General features: G+C 40.8%; 1 protein-coding gene across 12 annotated transcripts in view; it reads left to right on the top strand.

The window, feature by feature from the left end:
- Window positions 1–23,537, top strand: part of AATK (apoptosis associated tyrosine kinase) — an 88,706-nt gene that overhangs the window by 43,656 nt on the left and 21,513 nt on the right. For 6 of the 12 annotated variants that reach the window (XM_039346264.1, XM_039346255.1, XM_039346216.1 and 3 more), the window contains exons 2-4: window positions 16,706–16,839; window positions 19,146–19,289; window positions 21,000–21,141. In XM_039346264.1, the coding sequence (XP_039202198.1) occupies window positions 16,795–16,839; window positions 19,146–19,289; window positions 21,000–21,141 (331 nt within the window). In that variant the 5' untranslated portion in view covers window positions 16,706–16,794. Of the gene's footprint in view, window positions 1–2,313; window positions 2,331–12,225; window positions 12,242–16,704; window positions 16,840–17,964; window positions 18,929–19,145; window positions 19,290–20,999; window positions 21,142–23,537 lie in introns of those variants that run through there. The other 6 variants (XM_039346299.1, XM_039346226.1, XM_039346280.1 and 3 more) reach the window with 5 other exon arrangements.

Raw genomic sequence — 23,537 nt, 5'->3', positions numbered from 1 at the left:
GGAATGGGTAGGCTGGTAGAATAAACCACACTACAACTATAGAGGAGAGAAAGACTTTGCTTTACTTGCCCGATCTCTATTTTATTTTATCTGAAATGTGGAGTAATCAAAACATTTGGTAGCTGACTCAAAATTGCGTAACAGAATTTCTTGAATATGTGTTTGTTCTGGGGCTTCAAAAAAGATTTCTTATTAGTTCTAATGTACATTGACATTATGACATTAGACAAGTGCTTTTCTAGTTTCTTCACCCAAAATTAGCCCCCAAATTTAAGTCATTTGAATCTAGTATGTTTCCTCTTCATTGTTGACTGCATGGTTATTCTTATATTTTTATCCCACTTTTTAAAAATATTTAGCCATCTCAAGGCAATGAGCTTACTTAATATTCCTGCCTATTTTCATATGATAATGCTATATCATATTTGTTTGGAGCTATTAGATTTCATGAGGATATCTTACATACATCAAAACTGTGCGTGCTTAAAAAATGATTCAGAATAAGTGCTTCAGATCTCATGAGAATACAACACTTTTCTGCTATTTTTAAAACTGCTTATTCTTTTTTCCAGGCTTCCACACAAATCTGAGGAAAAGATGCCATTGCTTTCAAAAGTCCATTCTATAAAGTTAACATGATTCCTAAAACATCAGCATCTTTTTTTTTTTCAGGCTTGCACAGAAACCTTTAAAAAATTGGTCTGCTTTAATGAACAACAAAGTTCAAAGCTCTTTTTTAGAGTCACTTTTAAAATGTATGTGTCATTAATTATAGCAGCTGGTTGTACCTAACTGAATCTGACTCAGCTTGGCGACAGCTAAATAAAATTAAACTTGGTTAGCACTTGGGTGGGAGACTAGTAGGGAATTCCTGGAATATTGGTTAGACTGGGAAATTGGAAAACATCCCTGAAAAAGGACGTTGCAAACCAGTTTCAGAGTTCTGAAGTTCATTGCACCAAGAAAACTATAAGAGTAACAAGTCAAGCACAGCTTGATGGCATCTTTATCTTTAATTTTTTGATATAGGCCTATCTCATAAAGGGTTAGGTCTTCAACTTTTGTTTCTTTACTGATTTTGTATGACACAATGAACAGTGCTTTATTCACTATAAAGAAACCTGATTCTTTTTATTTAGCTACAGTAGAAGTGCTGTGTTGATCTTTATCAGTTACATTGAACAACAGGAGACTTCACATGACCTGTTTTGTCCTTTATTGGGAATCTTCAGACACAGATAGCCAGGAATTGAATCTTTGCACTTTAGATTACTATATACAGTCATTAACTTTGAGAATTATTCAAGTCTTGGGACTCAGTGAATGCTGGAAGGGTTAACTAGAAGCTCTCAGAATTGTGTGTACAATAAATCTTCCCTCAAGCTCTCTGAATATACAGAAGTTATATTATGTCATGCCCCATGTATGAAGTTTTACATGACCTCCTAGGGAAGGGGGGAATTTTTTTGTTTTTGCAAAATATCTGTCCTTTTTCAGTTACAGGAGTTCTATTAAAGAGAGCCATTGAGGAAAATGAAGCTTTAGCTATTATAAATGGTCCTGTGTTGGATAGAGAGGAAGCAATGTACTAACACAGCTGGGCTCTTGAATATACATTGCATCGACTGTAGAGGAACAGCTGAGATCAGTTAGTTTCTTTCAATGGCAATATGAATATGCTAAGTAAAAAAAAATTATCTTGAGATTAATTCTGCAGACATTTAAAACTCCCAGGCTATAAGTCTTCATTCAGTTCTGTATCCAACATTTATTTCTATTGATATTTGAAGCAATGCAACTAAACTGGAATGCATATACTTTTATTCTGCAACACTAAATGCTTTGGGTTTTTTTAAAATACAGATTTTTAATCATAACTATACAGCATCTATATTCTTTTTAAAAATAAGACTCTGAGAATATTCTGGCACTTTAAAAATCACCACATTGATTCTGCATAAGCTAATCTGCATATTTTCAAACTTTTCTGTGTGTAAGCCCTGCTTTTAAAACGTGAGATCGGAATGCAAAGGAATGCACATTTCCAAACATACAGTATATTCTACATTGTTTAGCGGAAAAAACAAATTGATTAAATAACCAGAGCTCTGTATGACTTTTAGCTGCTTTTGTGATTTGTTGTCATTCTGACCACGGACCTTGAGTAGCCAAATACAGACATGTCTCCTCTTGCAGAGATTTAATTCAATTAAGCATCTGGGACATATTTTCACTTTCCAGTCTTACTGAAGATCCTGGAATTCCATAAGAGTCATACTATATCTGGACCCAATTCAGCTTACCTTCCGAAGCTAGACAACGTCAGTGAGGTAATGTTGAGACAGCTGTCAATAAGAAAGCCTTATTGTTTATGTATAGATGTTCATTTGAAATCCCTTTAAACAGAAATGAAGCTTGTGTTTGTATGGAATAGCTTTGATGTTACTTAAAGCTTAAATCAAGCAAGGAGCTACTGTAATATTATTGCAGTTCCCTTCTGCTACATTATTAAAAGCATGCCCCTATCTGATATTTTAACCTTGGCATTGGCATATGCCATTATTTCAAATGGTTGCACATAATTTGTGCTTGTATGTTCCTTAGTAAATGGCAGCAGTTAAGAAATGTTGACTGCTCTCCAAAAGGCTAAGCGGGGTCAGACCTGGCTATTATTCGGGTGGAAGAGCATTAGAAAAACCTAAGACTGTGGACTAAATTGAGAAGCTGAAAAAAACAAACCCATAAAAATTTCATATTTTTGCCAAGAAAATAGAATAGGTGTGGTTATGTATTTAGCAGAAACAGAGCATGATTTGCAGAAGACTCTACCTCTAAGAGTGTAAAAATGATGTTGACAAATTGAGAATTGCAGAAATATCATACTCCAATTTATAATAGTAAGCTGAAAAGGATATATTAGAATCCATATACAGATTTATTAAATCATGAGAAAAACTTTCTTGTCATTCTTAACTACATTCATCTTCTTTTCTTCCTTCCCATTATGGCGGGATAGCTTCCTAAGTGCATTTTTCAGACCTGCCCAATAGAAGTCCTTGTGCATTTACACAATTCTATTCCATAACTGCATGAGGCCTCTCATGTGAGCGTTGTTATGGAATAAATTATAGTAGTAAGATGCTTTTATTTAGTTAGTTAATTAATCAAATTGATATGGCTGTCTATCTCACAAAAAGCAACTCTGGTTGAGACCCCTTTTTTTATAATGGGATGATGTTACAATGAAGTCTGCAACTGGATCTAGGTTCTCAACCATCCATATCTTCCCAGGCAAGAGGAGATCGTGAGTTAACCCACATGGCCCTGCACAGCTGTTCCTCAATTAACTCTTGTCTTGTTTACCTGAGAGGGCTGACAGGGTGCTTGGCAACCAGCATATATTTGTGATGGTTGCGGCATCCCAGGGTCACATGATCGCTATAAGCAACCTTTCTAGCCAGCTTCCAACAAGCAAAGTCAATGAAGGAAGCTGGATTCACTTAATGCCTGTTGATTTTCTTAACAATTGTGTGATTCACTTAACAATTGTGTGATTCACTACAATAATGGGGAAAAAATGAAGTAAAATAGGGTGCAGTCCCCTGATAACTAACTTAATGACCACATTGTTTAGCGGCAGAGTTTCTGGTTCCAACTGAGATCATAAGGAGTACTTATATGCAACTATTGAATCAGAAAAGAGATATGGATTTATTTTTACTGGTCATACAAGAGAGATCTATTAAAGCAGTGATGGCGAACCTTTTAGAGACCCATTGCCCAAATTGCAGCCCAAAACCCACTTATTTATCACCGGATGCCAGGTGGGCGTGGTCACGGTGGTCATGGCAGACTGGGTGGGTGGGGCCAGGGCAGAGGGGGCCAGTCCCTCACCATCTCCGGGGCATGGCACACGTGTCCACAGAGAGGGCTCAGAGTGCCACCTCTGGCACGCGTGCCATAGGTTCGCCACCACAGTATTAAAGTTTTGGAGGATTTTCTGAGAAGTGATATAAAACAAATCCTCTTGCTGGATGTACAAAACATAGTTGTTAAAATTCTGAGAGATTTTTGGGGGAAAGATTAAAAAAAATGACCAAAAACTAGTTGCAGGAGTCTGAAGGAGTTAAGAATTATGATTGTTAAAAGTATAGGGAAGGAAGACAAAGTTGGCTTATTCAATCAAAGTTAAGATAGATAAATATATAATTTATATTTGATAAACCTTAGTGGACTCCTGCTGATTAAAAAAAATGAACAATGAGACTTGTTGGATTTAATTTTTAGTTAAGTGATGAGAAATGGGGTGAAAAGAGTATATGTTGTAACTTAAGGAATGGTGATACATTTGCTTAAATTGTTTTGGATGAAGGGGGAAAGTTACTTATTTTTTTCTTATTGTTTTCCTTTTTTCTTCTTCATACGATTTTTAAAATAGTTTTGTAGCCTGTGTAGTTTTTATTTTTAATTTAACCGAATAAAAATATTTTTTAAAAAAAATGAAAAGCGATTCCGAGCATTGTGCAGCAATCGAATAAGGCATCAAATACGTAAAAATATGTAAAATCATGATAAAATATAAAAGACATTGTTAAAAATTTTAAATGTGCAAATTACAAGGCATGAAGAGAGTGAATACATCAGCCACGCTAAGACCATCTAAGAATGTCTCCAGTTCCTTGGGATCCCCAGCCAGATAACATAACCAGATCTTGAGGGACTTTTGGAACATTAATAGGGATGGAGCTAAGCTGACATCTTGGGGGAGGAATTGTGTAGGGTGTTGCACAAGGCACTGCCCTGGCAGAGAAGACTGCCAAACATAAGTCCCTGACAGATGGTAGTGCAACAGGCAGAAGTAATAGAGGAGAGGCAGTCCTTCAGATAACCTGGTCCCATGCCATGAAGGGGTTTAAAGGTTAAAAACCAGCACCTTGAATTGAATCCAGACTGGCAGCCAATGGAGCTCGTGAAACAGAGTTTTAATACCTAACATAACTGCCCACATCACTGCATTCTGCATCAGTTGAAGCTTCCAGACATTCTTCAAGGGCAAACCCATGTGGAGCACATTAAGTAGTCCATTCTGGAGGTGACTAGGGCGTGAGTGAGTGTGAAAAGAGCCTCCTGATCCAGGAATCAGGTTTTGATGGAATCAAATCTGATAGATCTGTGAGTTATATCAAATCCAGCTGCTTCCCCATCCCACCCCACCCCACCACAATAATTGTTCCTTGGATTAGAAAAGTGGGTTGTTAGAGAAGCAACTTTCTTTTTTGGTTACATCTGCTGATTTGTGTACATAAGTGTCCGTTTTTATGTATCTCAGTAGATAAAAAGTATATTCAATAGTGTGAGTGATTACAGATTTAAGTCACAGAGACCTTTTCAAATTTCATGTATGGTGATCTTAGCAAATGCTCCTGGAATTTTCATGATACTGAAGATTGCAGCAAGGCGCAGCTTCGTTCAAAGAAAACTGGAGAGTCAGTTTAGTCTAGCGCAGGGGTAGGCAACCTTGGCTCTTGTGGACTTCAATGCACAGAATTCCTGAACCAGCCTTGCTGACTCAGGAATTCTGGGAATTGAAGTCCACAAGTCATAAAAGAGCCAAGGTTGCCTACCCCTGGTCTAACGGTTAAGGCACCAGGCTAGAAACCAGGAGCCCGTGAATTCTAGTCCTGCCTTAACCATGAAAGCTGGATAACATTGGACCAGTCCCTCTCTCTCAGCCCAACTCATAGGGTTGATGTTGTGAGGAAAATAGGAGGAGGTGTGTTGGATATGTTCACAGCCTTGAGTTATTTGTAAAAATAATAAAGGCGGGACACAAATAAAGAAATAAACTTCCCCACCTTCAGTAGTTGGAACTACACAGAAGCCTTCGGTTTAGATGAAATAATTGTATCCGTAAGACCTTTAACATAAATGGATGATAGCCTATCTTTCACAATTATTTTATTTGGAAACCAAAGCTATAGCACTGTGCTAGCACAAGAAACAATTGCCTACGGATTGGGGAATCTCAGAAGATTGGACAACACCCAAATGCTGCTTCAGTTCACTGTTCTTTTGGAACAGGCTTTCTTCAGGGACTGCCTGCTGGCGGGTACTAAAGCTACTCTCTCTATGTTGCCATGATTTCACTGCTGAACATTTCACTGTCATCGCTTTTCCTCTTTGTTTTTGCTGTCAGAGTTTGTCGCAGAATTCACAGAAAGCATTACAGTGTATCTATTAATTGTTTGAAGTGGCTGAGCCAAGATTAGCTTGACAAAAAAATTTTTTTTTTTAAAAAAAAATCCAGAATAATGCAACAAAAGCTCTCTTTCCCTCCCCCAGTAGTTGGATATGCTACTATTAGCAGCTTGAAGCTCCTTTGCCCGTGGTTGTTGTTCTTAAGCCACAAACAATTACACAAGTTTGCAAAACAAAACCTCCAGGATGTATGGCAGGGCAGCTGAAATTTTGGAGCAGACAAAACGACAAGAGCACATATAACTGCTTGTCTTTGCTTTTCTATCATCTTAGGATTGACAGGACATATTATTAACTAGAATTAAATAAAAGCAATTCTTTCTTGTAATTTTACATACAGTTATTACCAAGCAGGTTTTTAGAAAATAGTGATTGATTTTTTTTTCTATACCTGGTGATTCAGTGAATAAAAATATTCAGAATTCCCAGATTGCTGGAATTCTAAGCATTCTTGATAGTAAAAATAGATACAGGTAATCCTCGACTTACAACAGTTCCTTTAGTGACTGTTACAACAACCCTGAAAAAAGTGACTTATGACCATTTTTGACACAACTATTGCAGCATCCCCACGGTCATGTGATCAAAATTCAGACGCTTGGCAACTGACTCATATTTATGACGGTTGCAGTGGCCTGGAGTCACGCAATCACCTCTTGTGACCTTCTTTTGTGACCTTCTGACAAGCAAACTCAATGGGGAAGCCAGCTTCACTTAACAACTGTATTACTAACTTAACAATTGCAGTGATTCACTTAAAAATCGTGGCAAGAAAGGTTGGAAAATGGATCAAAATTTCACTTAACAACTGTCTCACCTAGCAACAGAAATGTTGGGCTCAATTACGGTCACACATTGAGGACTACCAGCAGTGTATAATGAATAAGGAAACTTTCTAGAGATGCGAGAATAATTTCATTCTCTTTCTGGCAGCTAGAAGGAGATGATTAGTGGACGTTCTGTGGGTTTTCCTGTAGCACACCTTCTGGATTCCCTGCCAGTGTTAATTGTTAGGACATTCCATGCCAAACAAAAAAGTTAATTATCATTTTAGCACAGTGCAGTTTCCATTAACAGAAACACTAGTCACTTTCCAGCAGGAATACCCAATGGTATTATTCCCATGCTGCTGAGAGCATTAGATCATGGATATGCAATACTACCTTACTAAATAGCATGCAAGGGATGAAGAACACAACTGCTAACTTTCTATACTGAATTACAGGCTTACATTTCTTTAAGGCCTTCCCGACAGGCAGCCCCAGCTTTAGACAATGTAATACAGTAATCTCTCGTGTAAATTTTTGGAAGAAAGTTGCTGGAGCAGGATATTTATACACAGAATGAGAAGTCACAAGCTATCTGCTTCCAGATGAGGCCTGCATTGTGCATTTGCCCTACAGTACTTGAAAATTTTACATATGATTTTATTTTATTATTTTATTGTATATTTAAAACATTTTGTATATTGTAATGAAGTTAAAATTTGCAGATGGTTCCAGGCATAAATATTTTCCCTATTATTCTTATCCTGTTACTACGGGAAATATACTCGGGAGAGAGAAATGAAGCACTTTCTCAGTTTTGCCAACTTGAAGATACGTGGACTTCAACTCCCTGAATTCTAAATGTTAAAGTCCACATCTTAAATTTGTTAAGGTTGAGAAACACTGGCATAGAACGTCTTAACTGATGGCAATTTTCCTTGATTAAAGCAAGTACCAGCTGCTGGAATCCACAGGGAGGATTCCCCCCAGAATAGCCTTATAATCTTCTAAAATCTCCCTGTCATTGGAGCAGTGTTTATTTTGTACCTCACTAATTTCTGATTCAGCGGGGTCTTTGTGATTCCTGTATGAGAAGTGGTCTGATAGCTGCAGCCTCGGTGATCAGCACTTTGTCTCCACAAATGCCTTAAACATTATAAAAGCAATTTCCTTAAGAGATTGGAGTGCTAGACAGTTTGCATTCTGCGTTTAAACTCAACTATTTTCACTATTTATTCCTTTTTTTTTTTTTGCAGAGTTACTATTTAGGCCCCTACTGTGGTATTTATAGCATCGTCTGTCTTTTCATTTGTAGCTCCAACAACCTTTGCAGATATTAAGACCAGTTCAGTAACCTTGGCAAGGCTGCAGATTATCTGTCCTGGCCAGCTTGGGTTTATCTCTGTACACCGGAGAGAGAGGAAATGGGATTCCTCCACTTTTCCTGAGCGGCTTCTGTAAAATTGGAGCTGACAATTCTCCTGAGCGGTTGCCTCTCCCGTCTTTGCCCTCCTGCTTCCTCCCACTCTAAACACTTCATTTGTTGTGAGAGGTTCTGGAACAGCACTCTGATAGCCCAGCTGCATCTTCAAAGCCAGGGATCTGTGGGGAGAAGCAGCCCAATCAATGGCTTATAAAGCAGATGCACAGCTGGGCCATAGACTCCCTGGATTGCTGCTCTCGCTGCAGGTGGCCCCATAAACATGGTGCATGAAGGCCCTTTTTGTTAGGGATCTGTAAGCGTGGCCTTCCCCAAGCCTCCTCTTCCTCCCGGAGCACAGATCCTCTCAGCTAGCTCTGCTCAGAAAAGGCTCAGCACTTTAACACAAATTGCATCAGGCCTTTTTATAGGAATGGTTGCCAGCACATCACATGGGCAGGTGCTGTGTAGACAATTGGATCCTATTATTTACGTGTGAAGAATTGTTTCTCGGTAGGAGAGTGTTGCATTTTTCAGAGTATCATAGCTAAGAAAAATAGAATTCTATTACAACTCCTTCAAATTTTGCTGCTTGTAGCCTCCTCTAGGTTGTGTTGATGCTAAGGAGAAATTTCCTGACAGTGAGAACAATTAATCAATGGAACAGCTTGCCACAACCCAGAGTTGTGGGTGCTCCAACTATTACTGCAGTTCTGAGCAAGCACAGATATTGAGTTGAGATGACATCAGTTATATAATCTTCTTTAGATGAATGTAGTTATCTAACCCATGTCTGTGGTTGTAACATGTGTGCTCTGTTGCTGCAAAATAACATAATGGAAGGACCGAAGCGAACATTTCCTAGTTTCTGAAACAATGCAGAGATACCTGATAGTTCCAAGAAAGAGATAGCTGCATGTCTCATTTGTGCACATAAGCAACAGTGGGGAGAAGCAAAAAAAGAGTAAATCACAAAATATCTGTTGCATCTTTGTGATGAAAATTCCAGCCTTTTTGTGAGCCTGTCCCACACAAATATGTAAGAGATGGAGCTTATATCATGACATTGCAATCCATGTTTACAATATATTAGAATAGAGCTGGAAGGGACCTTGGAGGTCTTCTAGTCCAGCCCCCTGCTCAAGCAGGAAAATTTATACCATTTCAGACAAGTGACTGTCTAGTCTGTCTTAAAAACCTACAGTGATGGAGCCCCACAATTTCTGAAGGCCAGCTGTTCCACTGGTTAATTGTTCTCATTGTTAGTAAGTTCCTCCTTAATTCCAGGTTGCTTCTCTCTTTGATAAGTTTCCAACATTGTTTCTTATCCTGCCCTCTGGTATTTTGGAGAATAATTTAACCACCTCTTTTTGGTGGCAACCCCTCAAATATTGGAATACTGCTATCATGTCACCCCTATTTCTTCTTTTCTTTAGACTAGCCAAACCCAAGTCCTGCAGCCGTTCTTTGTATGTTTTAGTCTCCAGGCCTTTGATCATTTTAGTTGTTCTTCTCTAAACTTTTTACAAAGTCTCAACATCTTTTTTGTAGTATGGTGACCAAAACTGGTTGCAGTATTCCAGGTGTGGTCTTATTATGGTTGTATAAAGCGGTACTAATATGTCGCGTAATCTTGATTCTATGCCTCTGTTTATACAATCCAGGATTGTATTAGCTTTTTTGGCTGCTGCTGCACACTGCTCGTTCATATTCAAGTGATCATCCACTAGGACTCCCAGGTCCCCCCACAGTTACTGTTTTTGAGCCAGGTCTTGCCCAATCTGTACTTATACCTTTGATTTTTCCTGCCTAAATGTAAAATATTGCTTTTCTCCACATTAAAATTGTTGGATTGGTCCCATTGTTCAAGTTTGTCAATAACTTTTTGGATCCTGAGCTTGTCTTCTGGTATGTTAGCTATACCTGCCAGTTTAGTGTCATCTGCAAATTTGATGAGTTTCCTTTCTATTCTCTCATGTACAGTAAGTCATTTATGAAGATATTGAAGAGTACTGTGCCTTGTAGCATGAAAATGCTACAAGAAGTGAAAGAAAATGGAAGCTTTGGGCTATCAGATTGGGTTTTATACTATCAAGCAGCTGCACTAACATGGTTAAAAGAATGGATAACCCTTAGAAATAAAAGATTATTATACCTAGAGGGGCATAACCTACAGCTTGGATAGCATGCCTTTCTATGGTATGGGAAAAACAACATTCATAAATACTTTCAAAATCACTATGTAAGAAATACATTGCTTTTGACATAGAAAAAAGACAAAATCGAGAATTTACATAAAAATACTAGGATGAATTTCGACAATGGAGGCATTTGTACACCCAAATTTAATTATGAGAAACTTGTGACTTATAAAGATATTTTGAACACTGAGGGGAAACTACAAACTAAACAAGAACTGGAAGAACAGTAGAGCTATCATGGTGGCCTCATTTGCAAACACAAATGAAATGTGACAAAGATGGAAAAATATATGGTTATATAGTTTTTACAAAGATCAGACAGCGTTTGATCAGATACTATTGTCATCAGATGATAAATTGATTAAGAAATTGTACAGTTTTCTATTAAATTTAAAGATGGAAGATGAACAAGTTAAAGAAGTAATGATAACTTGGGCAAAATTTTTTGGGTACAATATAGAGTAGAAAAATGGCAAAACGTATGGAAAAGAAACTATAAAATAACAAGGGCAACTACTTATAAAGAAAATTTATACAAAGTGTTCTATAGATGGCACTTACCGCTTGCAAAACTAGCAAAATGTTTAAAAATATGTCTAGCAATTATTGGAAATGTAGACAAAATCCAGGCACATACTAACATCTTTGGTGGACATGCCCTAAAGCAGAGGTCCCCAGCCATTTGGGCTCCAGGGACCGGTTCCGTAGAGAAAGGTTTTTCCACAGACCGGAGAGTGCATGGTTTTGCGTGCTGTCTGCATCCCACGGATGGGGCTTTGCTTGTTTATGCGGCCTAATTGCTGGCATGCCACAGCCCGATACCAGTCCACGGCCCGGGAGTTGGTGACCTCTGCCCTAAAGCAAAGAACTTTTGGTCAAAAATACGTAAGTGGCTAGAGAAGATCACAGGAACACATGTAGACTATAAACCGGAACTATTTCTTTTAGGTACTATTTCTTTTAGGTATAATTTCAGAAAACTATAATAAAGACTGTGTATACTTAATATTACATGTATTAACAGCAGTGAGAATTACATTTGCTCAGTATTGGAAAAACAAAGAAATACCATCTGAAGAAGATATAATTAAGAAAATCCTGGACTGTGCAGAAATGATAGGCTCACATTGAAAATGAAAGGGAAACAAGATTCAGAATACTTCCAAACATAGGATTTTTTTTATAAATGGTTAGAAAAATAAAATAAAGGGTAGGAATAGAAACTGTATTACTATTAATGTTAAATATGTAAACCCAGACAATGCGTTGGTTACAAATACTAAAGATTGTTATTGTAAATATATATATATTTACAATATATATATTTGTAAATATATATTTGTTTTTTGATTATCTTTCCAGGATCTTCCCAGGTATGGTATGGACTGATTGGTCTGTAGTTTCCTGGGTCTGGTTTTTTTTCTTTCTTTCTTGAAGACGGGAACCACATCAGTCCTTTTCCAATCCTCAGGTGCTTCCCTGGTGCTCCAGGATTTTTGAAAAATATGGCACAATGGTTCTGAGATAGCATCTGCCAGCTCCTTCAGAACTCTGAGATGTAATCTGTCGGGTCCCAGTGATTTATATTCGTAAAGGTCTCTTACCATTTTCTTGCTTATTTTAATTTTTGTTTCTAGTTTGTCTTTTGCAGTTTTTTTTGGTATGTTGGTCTATAACAGTGGTGGCGAACCTATGGCACATGTGCCAGAGGCCGCACTCGGAGCCCTCTCTGTGGGCACACGCGCCATGCCCTGGAGATGGCAACTGTCCCTCTTCAACCAGCTGCCCGCTAACTTTCTGAGGTCCTACATGGCCAGATGCATCCCAGCACCCATGCACTCACTGGCCTCTATGTGCAGCGGCTGATGATGTCAGGCAGCAGCCGCCCTGGCCCCTGCTTCACCTTGCCCTGTGACAATGGCACATCCGCCCTGCCTCGCCTTGCCTCGCTTTACCCAGCAGGACAAGCCTCCTGCCCACCGCCCCACCTGCCAGAGACTTCCTGAATCTCCCCCAACCCTGCCCGGCCCCCACAGGTGTCCCTCTCCACGAGCAACATCGAAGTGGCCACACCCACCCAATCTGCCATGACCACCACAGCCACGCCCACCCAGTGGGCCACACCCATCTGGCACCCAGCGATAAATAAATGGGTTTTGGGTTGCAATTTGGGCACTCAGTCTCTAAAAGGTTCACCATCACTGGTCTATAACAAAGCTCTGCTTTCTCCCTATTGCTTGTTACTTCTTTGCCATCTTCTCTCTTTAGTGGACCTACAGTTTCCTTGACTTTTTTCTTGTTATTAATATGTTGAAAGAAACTTTTTTATTATTATTATCCTTGATTTCTGTTGCAAGCCTTTGTTTGTTTTGAGCCTTTGCTTTCCTGATTTCATCTTTGCATGTTCTGGCTGTCTGCTGATAATCAGCCTTACTTATGTGTCCCTCATTCCTTTGTTTGTATTTGTTCTTTTTGTCTTTCAGTTTGTCAGAGAGATTACTGTACAGCCATGCTGGTTTCTTCTTGAATTTCTTGTTTCTCTTTTTCAGTGGTATTGTGCTGGACTGGGCTTTTATTATCACATTTTTCAGAGTTTCCCATGCTTCTTGAGTTGTTTTCCCCTTTAGGATTTTCATTCATGGAATCTTTCCTAGGTTCTCTTGTGGCTTGCTCTGAAGACCCCTGCTTGTGCACTGTTTTCTTAGAGGACTATTTGTATGTATGCAGTGATGAAATGAATACTATCCTCTTGTATAACATTCATGCATTTGACCACAAAGAAGAACCTCTGTGATGGCTTTATAAGAAACAGGGACACTGAACATTGGAAGAACAAATATTTTTATAGCAGCTTAGTGCTCTATGGTAGGAAATAGTAGGGAACTGATTGACTGGTTTGGGAAAGGTAGGCAGGTCCTTTGTTGATAGGGAGTAGCTGGGGTGAGTTCTGTTAAGCAAAACAGGCATTTCAAGAGGGAGCAGAGCTGAAGGCAATTCATTGTTAAGGATATGGAATGTTGAGGTCATCTACTGATTGAGGATGGGGGGGGTTGGGATTACTCTAGGTTGCAAGTCCCTTGTAATGCTTGGGCTCTTTGATTTAGATGGGATTGGGGGGGTGTTTCTCTGGAGCAGGAAGGATTAATTTGGGTCTGATGGGATTAGGCAAAGAGAAAAACTTGCTTTGCCCTATCCTATCTACAATACGGGGTGGGAGAGGGATGCAGTCTCTGTTTTGTTTATTTTTTCCACGTCAGGTACTGCTCACTTAACAACCACAGCGGGGACTGGCAACTCAGTTATTAAGTGAAGCAATCACTAAGTGATTGTTGTTAATGATCTTCAACTTTCCTTTGCTTTATAAACCTCTGAAGGTCATAAATGTGAGGATTGGTTGCAAAGTTATTTTTTCATTGGGGTTATAACTGCAAAATGAGTCAGTCACTAAACAACTACTAAACAACACAACTGGTATTCAGACACCAGAAGGGCATCTATGTTCTCCTCTTTTGTTCGGAGCTGCTGCCCTACATATTCAAAAGAACATGGGGTACAATACCTCACTGCACAGGTGTCAGGCAAACTACAAGGATGGGGTATTGTTACAGTATTGCTGTTCCTGATTTGCTGGTTTTCCAAATGCAGGGAACCATATAATTAAATCCTAATCTTAATCCTAAACTCTTCCATTTTAAAGGGCTACAATCTCTTATATAGCAGGGCCTGTAAAACTAATAGATCAGCAGTGAGGTCAGACAGTAAATGGCTCTCTTTCTCTCTATTCCATTCAATTAATGAGTTTGATTGTACACTTTGTTCTGCCTGTTAGAACAATCAGTTTTACATTACGGTAGATTAGCCAATGTGGTATTCCTTTCTTCTCCGAATCATGAACCTAGTTTCTGGGATGTCCCCTTCAAAAACAGCATGCTGTTTCAGACTTTTCCAGCTGTGCTGTCACTTCCCACTCAGCATGCATGTCTTTTGTGTCATTAATTTACCCCTAAGTTGACTTCCCTTGAAAGAGCAGCTGCAAGGCTTTGGAAGAGCTTGATACTTGCTAGAGCTAAATTAGAGCCATCTATTAAAATTAAATTATCCCAGTGGGCCATAAACTAGGAATAAGGGAGTAAAACATCCTGCTGAAATTGTTCCCTTTTAAGACCTTAATCTAATCACAGGGACATTTTCAGTTCCTAACTGGGAGTCCCCACCTAGACAATGGGCCAGAAGAATCTCAGTATCCTTGCAGCCTGGGCATCTATATATTTTCTAGTTCAAAATGTATTGCACTTCTCTCTCTCTCTCTCTCTGTGTGTGTGTGTGTGTTTATGAATTAAATATTTTGCAAGATTAGTGCCCTAAACACAACTTTGGAGGCTGAAGAATTTTAATTTTTTCCTTCTATGGCATAGAACTGTCAGAGCAGCAGATTCCTAAGGCATCAGCTGTATCACAAATAGCAGTATGCAAATGAATTGCCAGTTTCTGGCCTCAGAAGGAAGAGTGCCAGCCACGGCATATAGTTCCTATGCCCGTGGGCTTCTGCCTTGGCTGACAGAAACAAGGATGCTTTCTTGCAGAAAAGTTAAAATTCCACTACTGAGGATAAGCAACGAAGGAAGAGATGCTCATTACTATGGTAATGCTATCATAAGGGTCCCCCCCATTTTTTCATATATGTGGAATTATAAGCTGCTAGAGCACAAAGATTTATGACTGTGCATGTGTTGTAGCATCTACTGTGTTGTCTAATATGCCTATACCTCGTCAAGAGTTTTCACTTACAGTACAGTATATCCTTCATCCTTCTCCTTAAGCATGCTATAATGACCTCCCACCTATATTTTCCTTATCTCCAGGGTATTTATTTATCAACTCATGGAGCAACCAGTCCAATCATTTTCTTGGTACTATATTAAATGCCAGATTAATTATTTTGCATTACAAAGCATTCTGGACACTGTGATTGGGCTGCCTTTAATCTTTCTGCTGCTTACTGTCTTTCCCTTTTTCTCATCCTGTGAGGTTAATTTTTATGTCTTCTGCTTTCTCATCTCCTCTTTAGTTTTTTGAAAGCCAGGATGTGTGTCCTTCTTTAAAAGTAATGGATACAGTGAGCCTCCAAGACAGAGCATGTGTGCCCATTCTTGCCTCCTTTTGAAATCGCTGCAATTTTCTCAAGATCCTTCATGTTTCAGGAGAAAAAGCACTCTTAAGTTTAATGGAAACTACTTTTTTCTCCCAAAGTGAGGTCTTCGTTCAAAGCCATTGCTCAGTTAGTCAGCCAGTTGGCTGATCAAAAATTAAAACTTGCCCTCTGCATTTTCTGAATGTGTTGCTTTGTGCATATTGACAAAATGATGGGCATTGAAAAGTGCTATGAATTCAGGCTGTGAAATACACCTAGGCTATACCTATACACATAACAATTACAAATCAGGGAAGTGCAGAACAGAGTAGATTGATGGGAATGATCAGAGCTGTGGGAAGTGGGAGGTAAGGTTACTCAGTGACCTGATAGTGTTAAGGCATCAGCATCCATGATTACTGCTGCATGGATAAAGCAGTATGATATGGCAGGATTTCTGCCCTGCTGAGATTCCATGCTTGTCCAAGCTGGGAGACCATGAGATGAGATTGACAAGCCTTATTTTCTTCATAGATGGAAAAGCCAGGTTGGCTGTTTGCTTCTTTTGAGTCTCTGGATTTAAACTAGCCCATTTCTGGGAGCAGATTAGAAGAGCAGTTGGGAGAACAGAACAGGCGTCTTTCCTTTTCTTTCAAGGAGGATTCAAAGGGTAGTGGATTTGTCAGAGACAAGTGGGTGTAAGAGAGCAGGGAATACAGCAAGAGGGAATCTTTGATTTCTGAACTTGCTTTGAGTCTGCAAGAAAGGAGAACTAAAGCTGTGCAAGATATAGACTAGAGGCCTCCTGCTGGGCTCTGTCCCAGCTGCGTTCTCTCTGACTTTGTTTGGCAAATATTTGGTCCTCCCCCCCCCACTCTTTCCTGAACCTCCCTTTCTCATCTTTTCCCTCTTGCTTATCTCCCTACAGATGGCACTCCCTTGAGTGAGCTCTCCTGGTCCTCCTCTCTGGTGGTGGTGGCCGTTTCCTTTTCAGGACTCTTCACCTTCATCTTCCTCATGTTGGCCTGTCTGTGCTGCAAGAAAGGGGGCATTGGCTTCAAGGTAAGTTCGGGGGGGGGGGGAGGTCCAAATCTCTCTGGCTGCCCGGGGCATAGCAGTGCATCAGACCAAGTCTTCTGCTGTGTCCTTGACAGCCGTTGCCATCCTGGTGGCTTCTGGATACATCGCTGGGATTTCTGAAGGTTGTCATCTAGTTAATCTAAAGGCCACCAGGCTGGGGAAGGTTACAGTCACATGTCCTATTGTTTGTAAGGAGAAGGAAATAATGCTCAGCGTGAAGACAAAGCTGGAACCTGCTTTTACCATTAAGTTCCTACCAGAGTAGTCCCGAAGAAGCAGCGTGGGCCACCCTGGAGTATAAAGCACAGACAGAAAATAAGAGTCAGAGGGACGACATGGTGCATTTATGTGTCAGGCGCGAGAAGCACAGAGTCAAGCAATCTCAACAGCAGGGGTTGCAGCAGGAGGGCATTCAGTGGGGTAAGGCGGAGATGTGGGCTGGGACATCAGATTAGAGCTTTGTGGCGGGGGCTTGCTGAGAAGCAAGTCTCCTGAGCACAACAGGGGATGGCTGTCTGGCAGCGTGATAGAAATAAAAAGGCCTAGTGAGCTTTCGCAAGCCAGAGGCAGAAGCAGATGAATGAGAGCATAAGAAACCATCTTATCCAGGTCAGATTCTTGCACATCTAGGTGTGATCAACAGCATTTCTCATGGGTTTCAGGCGGAGAAAGGTCCTTCCCGTGACCTGCTACTTCCTTTTGCTTAGTTAGTAGAAGATACCACAGTATACATGAGTTCCAATCTCTCCCTACAGAAGCATTTGTGAGGCAAAATATTATGTCAAGATGTATTTTCACTCTTTCTGAAATGTTATTTAGAAGCTTAGGCCTGGTTTTGACTCCAGGAACATGGCTATTATAGAGAAAGTTTCTTTTTATACATTGAACAGTTTGACTCAGTTATGAGGTACCTTTCTAGTCCTGCTCTTGTGTGGTTTTAAAGGTCTCTTCCACGATGGAGTGAGTGGGGGGGGGGAAGGGTCCTCGTTCAGGAAAAGTTTAGGAATTTTTAGGGAAAGCAACTTCCTGGGGTTGTGCTATATCGTGAGGTGCAAATGGGAGTCCTGGAAAAAAAAAAAGTGACGAGGCATCAGTAGAGAAATGTAGAGAGAGGAGGAAAGAGTTAATAGTTGACTTGAAATAGCAAAGGGGTATTCTTGAATTTGATAATTGGATGCCATCAAGAGATGATGCTCAGAGTTTCCTGCCTATGATGTCTATGGAGATTCTCAATCATGCAGGTTGTGGTTGTCCCAAAGGTATTTTTTCCAAAGGCAGTTGGACTTTCTTGGTTTTTTTTTTCCTTTGTAAACATTTAACCTTTACAAAGGAAAAAAGAAAAAGCCCAGTTACCTTTTGGAAAAAGTACCTTTGGGATGTCCTGCCTATGATCTATTTCAGGTACTTCTCTTGTAGGCAAAGGGGTCTAAAAGCAACCCCCCCTTCTGTCAGCCCTCTACCCCTTCACAGAATAGGTTTATGTGCTCTGTTGACTTCATCAGGAGCTAGAGGATTTGTGCACATTGTGTTACATATTGCTCAATAGAGAGAGCAGCCTAACAGTGTGAACCAGGAGTAATTCTCTGTCCCTTCTTATCCGAGTACTTGCCTTTTAGTCCCTAGAAAAATCTTCCCAATTCGGCAAGAATCTCCCAAGTGTGGTAGGTTACCATGTGCTCTAGAAAGACCCAAAGGAAGTGGGCAGTGATGTGATTTCAGAGGCACAGAATGTGCTGTAAAATGCTTGCCTCATAGCTGGCATTCTTGTGGAGGCTCTTGACCAGCCATGGAGAAGGAGGAGGAGCGTTCAGCCTGCAGTGATAGACAGCTCTGTCACAGCTTACAGAGGTAGCCAGGTTCCACACTGGGAACAATGAAGCACTTCAGGATCCTCCCACACTGCCTATATAGGGGCACGAAACAAGTCTGTGAGTGGGCTCTGTGTTTTCCTCTTGGAACAGCCAGGAAGGCAGCAGCTCAAGGTTACCCAGGCTTAAGATGCTCACTGGGAATGCTCACCCTTTCCTACCTGATTGCCGGGGCAGCCTTCAGTAGGAAAAAGTTCATCCAGGTAATTAGAAGAACCGACTGGTCTCACTCTGCAGGAGAACTGAATGAGAGCAAAGAAGAAGGCAAAGCCTTAAGCAAGGATGGGCAGGTGGGTGGACGGATGAGGGATGGACAGGGTTGATGGGACTGCCTTGAACTCTGCAGGCAGTAGTGAGGGGAGCAGAGCGCTAAGGGATGGTGCACCTATTAACACTCTTTCTCTGGGCACTCTTGCCTAGAGCTGGAGAAGCGAATCCCGGGAGAAGAGGCTGAGGATGGTTTTGAGGTATCTGCCCTGCACGGGGGCCAGCACAATGCCCAAAACAGCCTGTAATGTAGAACTGGGGAACCCTGGGCAGCCCTCCCCCTGCCCCCTGACCAAGGTGAGGCTGCTTCTCCCACAACTGTGCTTATGACTCTGTCTTTCACTGGGGGGGCAGGGGGGAGGGAGCAGAGCAGCCGCCGCCGCTGACCACACTTTAAAAATTGGGGGATCGACGTGGGATGGCAGGTGAAGGCCTCTAGGCGGGGCGATGGGTTATTGCTCTGCATTTGGATCCCCTGAAGTCTTCCTACTTCCCCATGCAAAGGCGAGGCTGGGGTACCGGCTGGAAGCAGTAGCCCTGGCTATGACCTGCCCCGTGGACCTGCGGAGAGTCTGGCAGGGAATGATGTGTTTATTTTGCTTTCGTCTTCTCTTTCAAATCTTTGTCTCCATGGAGCATCTTTTTCCTTTTGGAGAAAATTTGAAATTGGCTGTCATGAAATACATCAGAATCAATCATCTTGGGCTTTGTCCTGAACCCAGCACTGCATTCCCCCACATGCATAGATCTGTGGGTGGAAAGATTAAAAAAGAAGAAGAAGAAAAAGAAGAAGAAGAAAGAGTGACTGAGTGCACGGCTGTCTCTGTTACTCCCCAATTCTAATGGGGCATGTCTGTAGCTGGATGGGAAAGAGTGATTGTATACTTTATTTGCCTCTGTCATGGTGTGCATATCTCCTCTGCTGTGGAGGTGGTTATCTGAAATGGAACTGCACAGATGGGAAACTGTTTGTGTGAATCAGCTCTTTCCCCCAGGGGCAATAAAGTAGTGCACTGAGCCTTTAGATTGCAGTAGTGATCCTTAGCCTCCCAAAGTGTGCGTGGGATCATCTTCACACAAATGGTTTGCTACTACTGAAAAGTGTATGTTCTGCAATTCCATTTCAAGCAGCTCGATCCATGTTATAGGACTGAGTGAGGTGTATATGTCCCTTGGGCTGTGTGTGCTCTTTTCCTAGTCTGTTATGGGTATTCATTAAGCCAGATTATGGGAGAAAATAGGACAGTTACAGTACTGTTACACTAGTCCACATGGAGACTGGGTATATAGATGTGAGGACTGTAGATTCAGTTCTTCTCACAAGTGTGTGCACAGATTCCTCTGCTAGTGCTGTATGGCAGTGAAGGGACAACATTTTTCTTTCCCTTCAGTGTGATTATTCACACATTTGTTACCTGTGCGAAAGAATGGATGTGAGTTCTTTGCACTTTTTCATGTGTATTTAGGAACATAGTGAATTGCCTTGTATTGAATTGGCCCATCGATCTATATGGTTTGGGATTTAATAAATACTTCAGGCAAAGCGTCATCCCCGGCCTTTTCTGCAGATAGCAAGCACTGAGTCAGGGGTTCTTTGCATGCAGAATTATGTATTGCTGTGGAAAATCTATGAAAGATCATCCATGTGTGAGCACATAAACTGCTGGTGGTAGTGAGGATGCTATTTCAAAGCAGCCTTCATCAGTCCAATGCCTGCCTGGTATTTGTTAACATAACTTCCCTGGTTCCCAGTTACTATTGAAATGACTAGGATTTTTAGGGATTGCGATCCAACAACTGGAGTGTACCGTAGCAGGTTGGGGAAGGCTGCTTGAATGAGTCAAAGTTGCTTTGCATGCTTTATTGACATAATCCTCCCATTGAGAGGAGGATTATGTGTCTGAGAGATGACCAAATGCATGTCTCAAACCTTCTCCTCTCCACATTCGTAACATTGTTCTATTGCCCCATTCTACACTTTTATTCTCCTTATCTTTCTTGCCCCAGGAATTCAGTAATGCTGACGGGGAGGAATATCCTAGTGAATTCTCAGCTCAAGGCTCACCAGCCACACAGAATGGCCCTGAAGTTTATATTCTGCCTCTCACCGAAGTATCTTTGCCAATGTCTAGGCAACCTGGGCGCTCAGGTAATCAATTGAAGTGTCTGCAATAGGCTTACTTCATTAAACATTTTTTTTCTGTGGATACTTGCAATAGTGATTTTCATGCTTTGTGTGTACAGCAGCATTGACAAATTTATGCTATCCAGATGGATAGGACTACAATTCCCAGGGTTCCAGAATTCCTGGGCACCATGTTCAGCAAGTCCCACAAATCTGGAGATTTCCATCTTAGAGCAAAGCAGTGCTTTTTTTGTTAAAAAAAAAAAAAAAAAAGGTGCCAGAACTCACACACGGCATACAACTTGCTTTGCCTACCCTACAAGGTTTACCTTTGTAGTTGAAAAAAAAAAACCCTTTAATTTTTAGTGTATCTAAAAGACTAGGATTTTGTTCAAGGTAAGTTAATACTATAATACTATTAATGTTACCATGCACTGTGTGGCTTTAAATTACAAGAAGGCATTTCATTAATCTTTTGGGGACATTTACCACTGGCATACCCATTTAGTTTAATGAATGGAAATGTCAGCTTTCTATGTGGAATGAAATTGGCCCAATAAAACAAAATTTGGTTGCTTGTAAAAGATTGAATTATTTTTAAGAAGTTGTCAAACAAGATGAAAGATGGCCTTCATGTTTATGTGTCTCCCACCGCCACCATCGGCTTCCACACCACATGGTCCAACCCAGGCAATCAAGCCACTCTGGCTGTGGTGCTCCGGCGCCTCATGGCTCCTCCTAGAGAAGGCAGACAGCGCCAGAGGGGACCCCATTCGCACTGTACCACCAGCGGGGCCTTTTCAAAAACAAATGAGGATAGGAAGGTAAACAATAGGAAAAGAATGCAACTCTGGAAAATCTGTCAAAAAAAGGTGCTGGAACTCTGTTCTGGTGCATTTTATGACAAAAAAAGCCCTGGAGAGAAGTAACACCTGGATGGCATCTGCGTGGGAAAGGGAGATAGCAAAACTTTGAATTTTTCTGTTGTTGACAGTCTTGGAATTATCACCTAGATTTTGTGCTTCCGAAAAGAAACAAGGAGCCCAATTTCCCACAACTGTCGGAAGAAATCCTCCCTTTAATTATTGTTATTGTGCTGTAATGAACTGTGAGAATAACCTTGAAGAAGAGGAAGTGCACGTACAAATAAATACTTTAATCAAATGTAATGTGGTCATCCCTTTGAGATAGACCAAACGTGAATGGCAAAACCATGAATATTAAAACTACTTTTATTATAGGGTCACAGTAACAGAATCTTGCTATTCTCAGTATATTTCCCCTTCCCTACTTTTACCCCAAAGAGAACAAGGGAAGGTCCAGTCTGAGATGTTTTTTCTAAATCCATTCCTGCTCTGGGTTCAGATTTCTCTTATCTCATCATTGCCTTGGCTGCTCTCCAGCATGATGGATGAAGAATCCACCAATGGGTTATTTCAGTCCTCCTGCCCAATCAGACTAGGTTGTCAAAGTTGTCACGCCCACCCTTGCCTGGTACCTCTCAGTTTCAACTTAGTCTGTTCGCCCATGAGGACATGACAATTTTGACTCCCAAATTCTGACTTCTAACAGGTTTGACTCAGGGGAAATATTTTCCTTCTAACCCATTAGTGGATTCTTCCTTTGAGGGAAAGGGAACAGAAGCCATACAGTGTTCTCTTGTCTTCCTCCTCTTCCTCAAAGTTATTCTCACAGCCCTTTTACACATGCAGGTTCAAGGTGATTTTAAAAAAGTGAAAGGACTGAGTGCTCTTTAGGACTTGGAATACTGATATCATCTTAAAGATACAAGCATTTGTAGCATAGAGCCCACCTCCCCAAGTATTTCTCTCACAATAAAAATTTTAGACTTTAATATGCTATAGGACTCCTCTTTTTTCTTCTACCAAAGATCTGCATAGTTATCCCCCTGCACATTCTTATTATGTTCCTTCGGTAATGGTACATATCCTTCCATAGAAAAAGATGGCTCCAGTGGGATGGAGGGGGAAACATGATAGTAATAGCACGATTAGCTCCACTATTAACTATTAAGAGCTGCATACAAATAAATAGATAAATATACCATTCTGGTACTGTATAGAATGACCCAGAATGTCTAAACTTTACATCCTCCATATGTACGGGGACTAAATTCATGGAGGTCTCAGATTTGCCTGGACATCCTGGAAATGTAACTCAGATGCTTTCAGAAGGCACAAGTTTATTCACAGTCTCTTCTTCTTCTTCTTCTTCTTCTTCTTCTTCTTCTTCTTCTTCTTCTTCTTCTTCTTCTTCTTCTTCTTCTTCTTCTTCTTCTTCTTCTTCTTCTTCCTTCTCCTCCTCCTCCTCCTCCTCCTCCTCCTCCTCTTCTTCTCTTTCCTCTTTCTTTTCCTCCTCCTTCCTCCTCCTCCTCCCCCCACCTCTCTTTAGAGTTAGTT

The sequence above is a fragment of the Crotalus tigris genome, unplaced genomic scaffold (genome assembly GCF_016545835.1).
Source record: "Crotalus tigris isolate CLP2741 ecotype Arizona unplaced genomic scaffold, ASM1654583v1 scf7180000017551.9496454, whole genome shotgun sequence".
Classification (NCBI taxonomy): domain Eukaryota; kingdom Metazoa; phylum Chordata; class Lepidosauria; order Squamata; family Viperidae; genus Crotalus; species Crotalus tigris.
This window is presented reverse-complemented; position numbering and strand designations above follow the sequence as displayed.